The 14,794-nt window shown below is 40.5% G+C and overlaps 1 protein-coding gene across 2 annotated transcripts in view; it reads right to left on the reverse strand.

Annotated features, from left to right (window-relative positions):
- ELP3 (elongator acetyltransferase complex subunit 3) overlaps positions 1 to 14,794 on the reverse strand; it is a 109,407-nt gene that overhangs the window by 19,768 nt on the left and 74,845 nt on the right. For both annotated transcript variants that reach the window (XM_007192723.2, XM_007192724.2), the window contains 4 exons: positions 14,559 to 14,649; positions 12,171 to 12,236; positions 10,369 to 10,596; positions 9,351 to 9,432 (listed from right to left, as the gene is read on the reverse strand). In XM_007192723.2, the coding sequence (XP_007192785.2) occupies positions 9,351 to 9,432; positions 10,369 to 10,596; positions 12,171 to 12,236; positions 14,559 to 14,649 (467 nt within the window). The remainder of the gene's footprint in view (positions 1 to 9,350; positions 9,433 to 10,368; positions 10,597 to 12,170; positions 12,237 to 14,558; positions 14,650 to 14,794) is intronic.

Here is a 14,794-nt window from a genome sequence, read left to right on the forward strand (position 1 = left end):
CTGTAGAAAACAATTTGGTGACTCCTCAGAAAGTTAAATGGAACGACCACTGATCCAGCAACTCCACTTCTGGGTACAGACACAAAGGAACTGAAAGCAGAGACTCAAATAGATATTTGTATACCAATGTGATAGCAGCATTATTCACAATAGCCAGAAGATGGAAACAACCCAAGTGTGTGTGTGTGTGTGTGTGTGTGTGTGTGAAAAGCATGGATGAACCTTCAAGACATTATGCTAAGTGAAATAAGCAGACACAAAAGGACACATATTGTATGATTCCATTTCATAGAGTCAGAAAGTAGATTAGAAGTTACCAGGGGCTTGGGAGATGGTGAAATTGGGAATTACTGCTTAATGAGTACAGAGTTTCTGTTTGGGGTGATGAAAATGTTTTGGAAATAGTGGTGATGGTTGCACAACACTGTGAATGTAACTAATGCCACTGAACTGTATACTTAAAAATGGTTATAATGGCAAATTTTATGTTATATACAATTTACTGCTTCCCCAAATGGGGGGAAAAAGACTTTAAGGTGCATTAACTATCTTCGGTATTTATGGAGAGGAAGGAACATCGATTAGGGTCAGATCTCCCTAGGGAAAGCATGTACCCTTGCCTAAGATGGTCTTCTATATTCCATAGCCTAGAAGGAAGACATAAATGGGCAACACCTTAGACCTAAAGCATGAGACATTTAGACAGGCCTGTAAGGGGAAACAGAGGAATGTCCTCATGGAAGAGAGGGCAGACAAAGGTCAGATGCAGGTGCTTCTTGTGCGGCCTGCCAAACTCCACTTAAGACAGCGTTAGGTGTGCCTGTGCTGCGTGACGGCTGCATGAAAATACTGGTATCAGGACGGGGACAAGAACCCCTGACGCTAGGTATGCCCACAGACAGTCCATCCTGGGAGAAGGCTACGTGAAGTTTCCTGTAGAAAGGGCTGGATGCCTATTAGTCACAGGTTAATGACAGTGTATTCGCTCACTTAGTATCCAAAGATGGTCACTACCAGAGCCTCTCTCTTTGAGAGGGGGGATTTTTTCCTTTCCCTTTAAATCTGGGCTGGCCCAATGACTTCCTTAACCAAAAAAAATGGGGCAGAAGTCACATCGTGGCAGGCAGTCTCTAAAATGACCCTCAAAGTTCACTGTCTCCCAGTATTCACAGTCATGTGTAATCCCTTTCCCTTGAAGGTGGCGTTAGACTCGTCGGCTCTCTTCTGAGACGGGGTTATGAAGACTAGGCTTCCATGTCAAAGGGACTCTGTCTCTGTGATCACTCTGCTGGGGGAAGCAGGCTGCCACGTGATGAGCGGCCCCACGGAGAGGCCCACATGGCATGGGGAGGAACGGTGGCCCTGAGACCAACGGCCAGTGAGAAACTGAAGCCTGCCAAAAACCATACAGTGAACTTGGAAGTGACCCTTCCATCCCAATTGAATCTTGAAATGATTACAGCCCCGGCTGACACTGTAGATGCGGCTTTATGAGATGCTCTGAGCCAGAGGCAGCCAGCTGGGTCCCTTCTGGACTCCTCACCTACAGAGACCATGAGATAACTGCTTGTTGTTTTCAGCCACTACGTTTTGCGGCTTTTTTATTACACAGCGATAAATGATGCATATAAGATGTTCTGCAACTTCTAAGCCGAGGCCTTTCCTCCCTCCTCTTAGAGGCCAGCCTTCATGCTAGGAGAAGTTCAAGGCATGTGGAGAAGCAGCAAGGTGCTCATGTGGACAGTCTCAGCCAAGCAGCCGCTACCAGCTAGAAGACAGACTCGAGGCAAGCCACCCCAGTGGCTGCCAGCCATTCAAGCCCCTCCAGCCGAGGCCCTAGACACCACGGAACAGAGAGGAGCCATCTTCTCCATGCCCTGCTGAATGTCTGACCTAGAGAATCACTGAGCAAATAAAATGGTTGTGTGAAGACACTAAATTTTGGGGTGGCGTGTTCCACCACAATAAATAACCCAGACAACCACTAATTAGTAGGATTTGCAGTAAGAGGTAACAGACCACACAGGGTATAGACCTGGGGCTTCTGACTGGTATACTAGACATCAGTGATTCATTCACAAATGGTGGACAAACTGAACAACTGGATGCATTGGGAGGCACAGGATGAGGTGCATAAGGAAACATTATCCTGTGGCTACAATCTAAAGCCTAAATCCACAACTTAATGTCTTGAAAATGTGAGCCGTTGGTTAGAGTCAACAGTTTAAGCCAGACTGACCAAAGAAATCCCCTGTGTATGTCCTGCTGCAATTAGAAATGCCCAAACTAAAAAGGCTCTATAATATCAGTATCTTGGTTGTTGCTAAAAAAAGGGAGCATCAGTATTTTCCAGCATTATTTAGTTACCTGCTCACCCAAACGGGAAGAATCTGCCAAAGCCCTGCCTCTAATAGATCTAAAAGAGAAAAGCTTTATCAAACTGAATGGGTTATAGCAATGTCAAACATTTAGAGAAAAGCACAGTACTAATCACATGAATGTTACACTGGTAAGGAGTTAACACTGCAACAAACTACAAAAGAGCCTTTGTGATAGACAGCAGATGGTGAGCAATGCAGGCTAGACCACTTTGGAAAAGGAGTCCTTGCTCAGAAAAAAGCCTGTGAAGCATGTAACTTTACAATAAAGGCGGTTCTTTACATTAAAGCTCCCAGACCTCTCGGGCATATTATTAGGAACCACATAATATTAACACTATTCCTCTACCCAAGCAGAAGTATACAGCTATCATTCCCAATACCCATAAACAAAAAGGAACAAGAATGGGGAGAAAAAGTCTACAAACATAGGTGTGTCAACGACATTAGCAAGGCTATCCTCCAAGACTTTAACCTGCACGTTTCGGAGACACAGGAAGACTTGACAGCGTGCACGTGGGAAGAGCAACAGCACGTGCCAAATCCAAATCCTGTTCCTCCAGTGTCAGCATATCTACTGGTATCACTAGCTTCTGCCTAGGAAACGTCACCAAAAATTCACTTGCCCACAAGATCCAAACAGTGGAAACTGACTAATGGCCTATTTGGGAATATTTGAAAAACATGCATTAATTAATATAGTCATGTGATGCCAAGTGAGAGATGGGTCCAATGCACTTGATATGCAATGTCCTATATAACTGGTACCTGATTCATCTATAAATGAATAAACATCAAGTCAGGGAATAAAGAGTCCTGAAGTGAGCTATGCATCAATGCCTCCACAGCAATACAGACACCACTTAGCACACATTTAGCTAATTTGATACCAAGCTAAGTAGTATACTATGTCATCAGTGCTAGTCTGATTAATAAAGATGATGAAATTAATAAAGTTCTTGTTGTAAAGCAATATTTTATGTTGTACCTATTGTTCTTGAAAAGAAAGATATTCACCACCACCATAACAAAATCCCACTGGAACATGCACCAAAAAAGAAATATGTATGATCACAGTTAGAATATCAAAATGAAAGAAACAGAGGAATATATAGAACCCTAATAATGTGCATTTAACTAGGGAATAGTTAGGGGATAATTTATGAAAAGATATATTATGTAAAGGGATGAAACAGAAGCTATAAAAGAGCAAACAGCCTTTTCCCTTCCTTTCTGAGAAGTCCTATATTAACACATGTGGCACAAACTGGTTTGCATTTGGCAGGCTTCCTGCGTCCATTAGCAAATAGGTAAGCCAAAATAAGGAAAAGCTTTTCTAGGCATTTTGGTAATGATTACAAGTCCATTACCAGACAGATCTAGTTACAAATGTACCCTTTTTTTTCCAACTAGATTATAATGCAAAGAATAAAACCACCTTCACCTCAAAAGGAGGGAGATGTGTTACAGCCTGGAATACAGGCCAAGTTTCTGGGGCCCAGTAAGTAATCTCAGTCACTCGTAGTTCATTGAAACAAAACGACTGTTACTTTCTATACATGCCCACATATCATTTGATTAATCAGTGGCTCTGGGGCACAAGACCATTAATTTCAGTCCCAGGAAGCCACATCGGATGCTGTAAGTCTCAGGCACATGGATTTTTTTCACTAGTGGGGATTGTACATGTGGCTTTAGAGTCATGCAACTCTGAGCTTCATGATCTAGAACGATGTCATCCCACGGTGACTCGTTTGCTCACCCTGTATTTAAGCTCTTCTCTTTTCCCCTCTTCTTTGCCTTTTTAATAGGTTTAAACAAAATGGCTATCAGCCTCTGACTTCAGTGATTTCTGTCATCAAACACTCAGACATTTTCCTCGTTTCTCATCATCGTTTGATCCGTCAGCCTGGTACAATTCTTGGCCAATGGCCATGTTAATTTTCTACTTGAAAGAACACAAATAGGATACTGCTTATGACGAAGGTAGTAGGGGGAGCTTGGGGAATAGCTGTTCATCTTGATGCACAGCAATTAGCTTGGCAAACAGAAACAGGAACATGATTGGATCTGATGCCTAGCCAAAACTGCCTAGAGGAAAAAAAATCATTTTGTTGGGGGTATTAAGTGGCTCTTTAAATAGTGGCTATCGACAGTTATATTTGCCCTTTTAGAAATCGTACGGGTGGTGTGACATCAGAGATCTCCAGTTTCCATGGTGATTATTAGTGATGGCATTTCAAATGTTACGGTTAAGTCCTACAGTGTAATCTTTGCACTTTACAACTTATGAGAGGGAAGAGAAAAAACTGCTCCATCTTAGCATTTTTAAAGGAAAGAATGCTGATCATCCAAGTAGATAAACATCATGGCTTTTAAGTAGATACGATTTGTTAATCTTAAACAGATGTGTGCTGATCGAAGCTACATGAGTAAGTTGATGAAAGATACTAAAGTACTTGGACTTAAGTATTAATTAACTTAATTAACTGCTTAGATTAATTAACAGCTTAGATATTTAGCAGCAATTAACTGCTATTTCCTGCCTACACATGATAAGCTGGTTGTTCTCATACTACTGATTTACCCATTTTTATATGTAGGAAAAGATGATTTTCTTACGCTGAAGCAACTAATCCTGAGTTGAGAAATAGTCTAAGTAGGGAAAAATTTGTCTTCCTCTGCAGTTAAGGACAATCCGCAGGGTGAAGACTGAGCGAGCTGCTCTGGCCCCATGTCAGCATCCCTCAAAGGCAGGGTGGCATCTCCTCCTTCCTCCCTCTGCCCTCTCAGCCCAGGCCCCCCGCACACAGGAGGTACTCAATACACGGAGTGATTTTGATGTTGATGAAGTTAGCCATTTCATTTTTGCTTTGTTTAATTTTCACATTTAGAGTTGATGGTTAATTTTAAAACACACAGTTTACTTACTAAGACAATTTTATATACTTAAGCAGAATGAATAAACTTAAAAGTCACTCTGAGGAAGTGCTTCATTGGACTCTGATAAACAAGTTTTCAGTTTTCTCATGTAGCTATAAAGTTAGTCTTTTAAAAAAGATAAATCAGCTATAAAATATACAGTATGTGTACCTTTTATTAACAAAATATATTGAGGTAACAGATAAAAACAATTTGTTTTTTGATATGGAAAAATAGACTATGTGGAGTCTTTCTGACTAGTGATTCAAATCACATCTACTGTGTAGTTAATAATATTGTCTAGAGGCAGTATCAAAGATTATAAATCCAAGAAAACAGAGAAAATCTGCTGGCAAGATGAAGGGAAATCACAATGAATCAGGATGTAATTTAAAAAAAAAATTCTAAATGCATAAATGCATTCCTCTTACAGTCACAGAAACCAGAATGATAAATGATCTGTCTCTCCCTTTACTCAAGCTACTAGTTATGCCAGGACAGAATACCTAGGCCACCACCGTGTATGACTTATGCAAAAGCCTACAGACCAGAACAAAGATGGATTTACAAATCAAGGACAAGGTCAGGAAAAAAAAAAGTAGGACACGGGTCATAAAATATCACTACTTGGGACAGAAATGGACATGCCTCCACAAATCATGGCTAGGATTAGCTACCTACGGGAAACTTTATCATCAAATACCCCAAACTAAATGAGACTGAGATCAATTACTAATGAAATTAAAGGGTCTCTTAATATGGTTTTAGAAAAGAATCTACTTCATATGTCATCAGTACAACACAGTTGGTCTTGTTGAGAACTAAAAGAAATGAAGATATTAAGGGGCAGAATTCTAGACTGTTAGAACTGTAAAAGATAACCTAACCCACTTATTTTTAGTAAAGAAATAAAGGTCCACGGAGATCAAGCAACATTATTCAAGATCACAAGGAGAGCTACTGTCAACGCAGGAATAGAATCCTAACACCCCCGTCCAAGTGTCTCTTCTTACTGCATCTAATGAAGTCTTGTGAATAAATGCAGCACACAAGCACCAGTACTATCACAAGGAGATCTGCATTCTAAGGATCAACCTATGGAGAATAATTCACTTTTTACGAAAACCAATTAAACACACACACACACACACACACAGCATTGTACTTAAATCAGAAAGACCAAAGTCAACTGAACAAATATGGAAGAAAAAAACCAACCAAAAAACACATGATAAAAAACACTTTAAATCTGCCCTCCTTGAAGTTCTGAATAATGGACACCTCAGATGTCTGATTCAGAAACTTAAATAGAACAGTAATATATTATTAAATTAGAGAAATAAAATGCATCACACACAGAGTAAATGTTCTTGGTGTTTTCATTTGAAGAGTGATCAGATAGTCAGTCAAACAGCAAGTCAAGGCCCTAGCTGGTTTCCCCAGCAGAGAGCAGTGGTGGGGAGGCTCACAGACCACAGAGACAGGAAGTAACACAGAACTCCCTTGAGCGCCAAGAATGCATTCCAGGGCTGCTCCTGTAGAAACCCTCTGGCCAAGAGAAACCCCTGTACAGAAACCGAGTAGTCTTACTGTGACAACTAATAAGCAGAAAGGTTCTTCCCTGTTATTTTTAGCAAGTCTCTTCTTGTTATTTTAAAAGTTCTACAAGCAGATGATCTGAAATTGAGCTATTATTTAGAGTATAACAAAAAGCTAGAAAGAGGACAGACGCTGATTTCCACGTAGAAAGACACTGCTCAAAAAGCAGAAACTGAGGCTCTTACAGGCAACTGAATGTGACCTCGGGCAAATCAGACGCCCCTCTCCGCATGTAACATTTCTAAAAAGAGACAGATATCATGAAGGCAAATTAAATATAATGGAGAAGTGAAAGAATACAGATGCCCTGGGACTTCCCTGGTGGCGCCGTGGTTAAGAATCCGTCTGCCAAGGCAGGGGACATGGCTTCGAGCCCTGGTCTGGGAAGATCCCACATGCTGCAGAGCAACTAAGCCCGTGCACCACAACTACTGAGCCTGCGCTCTAGAGCCCATGAGCCACAACTACTGAGCCCGCGCGCCACATCTACTGAAGCCCTTGCGCCTAGAGCCCATACTCCGCAACAAAAGAAGCCACCACAGTGAGAAGCCCGCACACTGCAACAGAGTAGCCCCTCTCACCGCAACTAGAGAAAGCCTGCGCGCAGCAACGAAGACCCAACACAGCCAAAAAAAAAAAGAATACAGATGCCCTTCAGTTTTAAAACTGATCAAGTTCCCACAGATACCAGAAAATCACTTGATTGCATATCAGACTTTGGGAATGCAGGCCCTGCCAGGGTCACAGAGAATATCTTTACCTTAGTGATTTGAAAGAGAATACTACATTTGGAAGAGAATACTAAAACCTTGCTACTCAAAGTATGGTCTGAAGACAATCAGTATAGGTTATCACTGGGTGCTGGTTAGAAATCTAGGCTTTCAGGCCCCACCCCAGACCTAATGAGTCAGAATCTGCATTTTAACAAGATCTCCAGATGATTCACAAGCACATTAACGCTTGGGAAGTACTGTACTGAAAACACTGACAGTGTGCTGGCAAAGGAGGCCACTGAAATTTCGGGTAATCCACAGGTGCACATGTACAAAGAGTTCTGAGTTGGTCTGGCCCTTTCCTGGTACCAGGAAAAGTTGACTTCTGATCAACCACAGGCTAAACAATCGAGAAGTAAACATTTTTTTATTACAAGTATCGGCACCAATCAGGTGAGCCTCATTTAGTTCCTACTTCTTTAGTGTGATTAAAGATAACACAGAAAAAACAGAGAACAGACTTGTGGTTGCCCAGGGGGGAGGGGGAGCGGGAGGGAGAGGGATGGTCTGGGAGTTTGGGGTTAGTAGATACAAACTGTTACATTCAGAATGGATAAACAACAAGGTCCTACTGTATATCACAGGTAACTATATCCAATCTCCTGGAATAAACCATAATGGAAAAGAATATAAAAAAGAATGTATATATGTGTATAACTGAGTCACTTTGCTGTACAGCAGAAATTAGTACAACATTGTAAATCAACTGTACTTCAATTAAAAGAATATTAAAGATAACACAGAAACATAGAGAGAGCTAGCCATGTTAAAAAATGCTTTTTTATCTGTCTGGATAATGCCAAAAACCATAGCCAGACTGAATAATCGATTAAGTGAGCCTGGGTCATTACATTTCCGTATTTGGAATCATTGAAATCTGGGCAAAGGTACTGATTTATTGATTGGCAACAACTTACTGATTTTTTTTTAAAAAGTGTCGTTTCAACTTTCATTTAATAATGCCATAGTCTAATGGGAAAACAAATTCTGCAGGGAAAATAACCTGAATCTTGATCATGGCTTTCACCATGTTAGCTTCTTATTGAGAATAGCAAAGTTTGTGAGGATATGACACTCTAGAGTATGAGTGAAAGGGTGCATATGTGTTATTTCTTGCTCCACTTACAGCAGGCCTTCCTTTACACGCCCACTTCTCCACTTATCTGATGTCCTAGGCAAGGTAAGGGGAAAGCTTCCAAACAGGGGAAATCTGTTCCCCAGGAACAAAGTCATTGAAAACAATTTTTAAGGGGCAAGGAACTCTGCCTTTAAACATCTTATACTGGCAAGTAGGTTCTATTTTAATTTCCAGAATGATACTGACAAATCTCCACACTGACTTATGATTTTCTTAGATCCGTATCATCAAATTTCATTTTTCCCAGACAGAGTAACTGGGCACAAAGCACAGGAGACCAGTGTGACACACCACGAGGAAGACAGGATATAGATTACTGGCCTTGCCACTTAAGAGATGGACAGCTTCTGCAAGCTCTATTCCGCCAAACTGCTTACAGGAAGTTTCTTTGTGCTTGAGCACCAGTCTTTCCCTATTTGGCTCTGCGCAATTTTGAACATAATAATCATAAATGGGGGCAAGAGAGGCCTGAGGTGCTTTTCATTGTGGAACCAAGTTAAAAATGTGAACAAATCATGAACTCTGCCCTCCCCCAGTTACCTGATATAACAGCTATTTTCCCAGATCCATGTTCTTCTCTAGCTATTCTTTCTGCTTCCTCCATTAGTAGCATGCCAAATCCCTGTAAGAGGCAATGGAGGGGTTAGGGAATTAAGAAGGGAAGAAGTCATTAAGAGGGGTCCATAAAACAAGAAGGGTAGTATTTCGTAGCTGCTAAACTCTTTTAAAATAAGAGTGACAAAAAACCATTTATGGGTGTAAGGAAAAGTTTCACTATTCAATTATACCAAAAGCACACTGTAGCAGACTAGGAATAACTCTGCAACAAAAGCCATCAAAAGGTATTCTGTGGATGATGTAATCTAGTCACAGCAAGGGGGTAATTGCCTCTCAACTTGTCTCTTTTTAAACAAGTTCTAGGCAATCTCCAGGTGATGAAAGTCTGGGGCATGTACTCTTGTATTATTAGTCACCCCTTCAATTTCTAAAAAGCTTTTTGAAACCAGGCAATATTCTTAAATCACCAATATGGGGGTTTATGCTACATCCACCATTAACAGTTTTAACCTATTCTCCTGAAATTTAAAAAAGTGAGTTATTTATTTAGGTTGTTTGGGGGAGTGGAATAGTGTTCCACTATATATATCACATAGCTTGCTTGTCTTTACGAAGTGCTTTAACATTTCGTAAGTGCTTTCTTTCAAATAATCATCTCCTTCAATCCCAAAATAGTTGAATCATATGAAATTGCCAGTATTAGACCATTTCTGACTTTCAAAAATAGCAATTTCATATGGTTCAGTCTATTATTATATTCCACTTGACTGAGTCTCAATTTGTCTCTCCCTCCCCCTCCCTCCCTCACACCCAAAGGGGAGCAATTTAAAGAGAAAACATCTCTGAACAACTGTAGTATTATACTGGTTCCTCTGTTTCTACACTTCCCGAATTTCCCCTCTCCTTTTCCTCTGTTCCCACCCTTGCCCCATTCTTTTTCTCTTTTCCTCCTTTGAGCAATTTCTTAATCATAGTCAAATAGAAATGGAATACAGGATACCTGATGCTGAAATTTACTGGGATCCCGACTGCTGACAGGGACGACACTTCCATACACATGCAGCTCTCGGACTATGGACACCCCCCCGACCAATTCGAAACGGAATGTCTCCTCTGAGCACTTCCGTAATCTCAGGAGGCCAATCAAAATGTCTTGATCGGGGTCTTCATAGGATAAGAACGTCTCCCAGCCACCATTTGCAACATAATCTCTTCTTACCAATTCAACCTGTTTCATAAAAAGCCACGCAAAAACTATTTTTTTCTTAAATTAGAGAACAAAGCGCATTTCTATAATTATATATGTTTATTTAGACTAATATCCACGATTAGGGATAAAGAATAAATAACCACAAATTATGTTTCTTTTTACTTGTCTCCTCTCAATAGCACTGAACGAGAGTTCATGACTTGTTCGTGGACTATATAAAAGGAAACCAGTTTTACAACTTCATAAATATTTGCACCTCATTAACTTTGTGATTCTTACAGAGTTTGGCGCAGTAAATGCTTCCATGTATTTAAATCTGATCCTCCATGAAGAGTCTCTAAGGTAAAATTATACATTATGTCACGTGTGCAGCTCTTGGGAGCACCCTGAGGCCCCAGGACTGTCAGGTACTCAATGGTTTTCTTTTCTAGTCCTTACCTCCTCCACTAAAACCTGCTTTTAGGGGAAAAAATGTGTTATTGGTTACTTATTCCTTGATGGAATTTTTAAAAAAAGTATCCCACAGGACCTTTCAAATAGTATGCCTAGTTATGAGATTAACATGTTAAAGAAAATCCAATCACCGGAGAGGGGCTTTTGGGGAAGCTTTTGTGTTAGCAATCTACATGGGCTTTTGACTCTTGCTTCCTGCTCAAGTGTCCCTTGTACTTTGCATAAATATAAGCAAAATGCATGCAGAGAAAGCTACATATGTGGGCAGGGTCACACCCAGATACACTCTGAAAATGGGCGGGCTGGACCCACAGTGAGGTGAATAAACAGACTAATACTGACGTTCCTCCTCAACTTAATGTTTGCTGAATAACTGGATTGCACAAGAATTTGGCAAAATGACTAACTATGCTTGGGTCTACTTTTTTCCTCAAAAGATCCAAAATGTGAAAAGTGTCAATCAAATAAACAATTCATTTTGAGAACAGAAATATCAATGCAGATCTACTCTAGCCTTTCTCAAATGGGCTCCCACACGACAGCTAACCCCCACAGAAAATCTGGCCAACAGCTAACACGATGTCACTCTAGGAGAGAAGTTAATTCATCACAAACACGTTGTATGGAACCCCAGTTGATATGGCTGATCTATTCGCTTGATTACCACCAAGAGGCAATAATTTAACAGTTGCACACAGAGATAAGCACATGACACTCAGCTTTACCTGAAGGTAGCCACTAGTCACATTTGGCTATTTACATTTGAATTACTTGAAATTAAATAAAATTAAAAACTAAGTTCTTCTTTGCACTAGCCACATTTCAAGTCACATGTGACTGGTAGCTGATATCTTATTAGATGGCACAGATTATAGAACATTTCCAACACTACGGAAAGTTCTACTGGACAGTGCTGATCTACAAAGAAGTTCAAACTTGGTTTTCCTAACCTGGCTCTTCTAGAGTTGAGCCACCCTCATATCTGGCTTTCCTGGCTTGACCTCATTCTCAGTTACTGTTTGCTCTTAGTTTACTCATTAACTTCTAGGGTTTGGTCCTACTGGTAAGCAGGTGTAGGCCCAAGCTTGACAAAGATTAATGAACAGGACCCACTCTCTCTATAAAATGAAGAAACTAACCTGGTATGGACGCACTTTGTGATGAATTTCTTGGATTCCAACCTCTCTGGTTCTCACATCTCGACACTGCCAAGAAAAAAGAAAGGAAAGAAAGAAAGAAAAGAAAGAAAAAAAAAAGTGGGAAGGGGGGCAAATATAAAACTTGTAACTAATTCAATTTTTATTGGAACTTCTCCACCAAATCCTGGGCTCAAAATTAAGTTTGGACATAATTTACATTGAGATAAAAGAAATGAATTAAAAATGAATCCATCTTTAATAAACCTGAGAATAGGGAAAAACAAACTAGAAATACATGAAGTTGGTACAGTATTGCTTTTAAAATAAGTTTAGAATCCAAAGGAGATCAATATATAATATTGAAAGTAAAGTACATCCTAAAATCTGAAAATCCAGAGGATATAACTGTATCTGAAACTGCAATCCAAAACTATGTCTACTGAAGAGTAAAAACTGAATTCCTAATTTTTTAAAACCTTCACCATTTTATGGCAGTTAACACTTTTAACATCACCATATTTGTATCATTTTAGGAATGTCAGAAAGAGGGAAGCTAAGACTGCTGTTTTTTTGCAGAGAAGGGCTCTGTGGAAGAAAGGATGGGAGGGAGGGAGGAAGGAAGGGAAGGAAGAAGAATGGAAAGAAAGAACCTTGAGCTATTTATTATACAATCTGAACCACAGTCGCAGATTGGCTCTTTGAGCGTCCCTGGGAAGCACAAAGCTGCCTGTGGATGATACGGAAGCAGTGCCTGGTCTGCACGGCCAAGCTATGTGATGTAACTCTTGCTTCTATTCCACAACCCAGTGTGCAGGCTACACAGCCTGACATTTATAATTACAGTAACTATTGTATGCCCTATGGTATATTTTCCCCTATAGAACTGTAAAAATTATTTCCAGGATTCTAACATTTTCCATCAGTGAGAAAAGATCGCCATAGGAAATCTGATGATGTCATGCAGCTATACTACTAATAGTATATCGAGTATATATATGGATGGAATTCCATGAGAAAAATAAGAGCTCATTATTCAGTTGTATAAGAACTAAGCTATTTCCATGCCCCGGGAACCCATATTACATGCTCTTAATGAACACTTGCATGCTTTTTTCTTTTTTTTGGAGGGGAGGGGAATGCTTTTTAAGGCAGAGATTGGTGTGTGCTTATTTTCTAGTAAAGACACTGCCTGTGTGAACTAGATGTCTTTTGGTGTGACTGAATGCCAGTCTTTAGACTCAATCCCAGCTTACCTTACGAGGGGCTATCACGGTTTAGGAGGGGTACAGGGTTAAAAACAGTGGCCGGTTGACGAGGTGAGCAGGCTCAGCAGGCCAGGGGGCACTCCGGCAGCGGTATCCTCAGGAGGAGGAGGAGCTGGGCGACAAGGACGGGGAGGGGCTGGGAAGCTGAGCAGGCGCACACTCGTCTTTGGGGCTATTCACTATTGTACAGACATTTGCTGTTTTTCTAGAACTGAAATTTTTTTTTTTTTTGCAGGGGGGAGGGTAGAATAAGCCATAATGTTCACAAACTCTCCTATGGACAAACAATTTTCTGAAAAATTTTCTCCATAATATATCGACAGAGAACAAAATGTTTTGGGTAGGTCCACAAACATGATATGCAGTCCTCTTAACGACGTCTTTCGAAGTGTGGTCCATGTTTGCACTGTGCGTGAGAACCTCCCACAGCTCCATCCCAGATGGAGTGAATGAGAATCTTTGAAGGCAGAGGCCAGGAATCAGTGCTCAGGCCTAGACACCCTCCTGGCCTTTTCTCTTTAGCAGCTCTGAGAAATAGCTCCTAGGGCACTGAGTTTCAAAACTTATCTTGATTTCAGAATCATCTACAGAGACTGTCAAATTGCAGATTCCTGGGCTCTTTCAGGGAAAGCAGAAAGGAGGTGCTTAGTAAATATTTGTGAAATAAATGAGTGAGTGAATAGACATGGGGGTGGGACAGGACAAGGGAGACTGGTATATCTGGGCAATAACATTGCTAATTATTTCAGCATGTAAGCCTTGTTTCTTCAAATGTTGTATTCTTCTCTAACCACTAGTCAAGAATCAAACACCCAATACTTCAAAAAAAAAAAAAAAAGTTTTTTTTAAAAAGCAGTTGAACACGTAGTTGGCAATCTGAGAAGGCAGAAAAAACAACCATTAAATTGACAAACCTACGCTCTTTTAGAAGAAAGCAGAGGGGTGTAGGGGATAGGATGCAGACTTTGCAACCACTAGCTTCAATTTCAATGTGTTATACGGTAAGAATGGCTTCAATACATGAAAGCTTTTTGACCAAACCTGTAAGTTTGTAATGTGATAGTATCACAGGTTTTCGTGTCTCAGGTTACTTTGATCTCAACAGTTATGGTCAGACTCTTACCTGTATTCCAAGGTCTTTCATTCTTGCAAACGCCAGCTCTCTCAAGTTACCATGCTCTACTCCTGAGCTGACTAAGGGCATTGGAATATCTCTGTAGGAGAAAAACATCAGCTGTTGCAAAATATAAGTCATTCTCTACAGCAGTAAGGCAGGGATATTTAAAAAAAAAAAAAAAAAGAACAAAACCACCCCTTCCCCACCTCAAAACCTACCAGGAAAGCAGAGGTTGAATATTC

The sequence above is a fragment of the Balaenoptera acutorostrata genome, chromosome 6 (assembly GCF_949987535.1).
Source record: "Balaenoptera acutorostrata chromosome 6, mBalAcu1.1, whole genome shotgun sequence".
In the NCBI taxonomy this organism is placed as follows: domain Eukaryota; kingdom Metazoa; phylum Chordata; class Mammalia; order Artiodactyla; family Balaenopteridae; genus Balaenoptera; species Balaenoptera acutorostrata.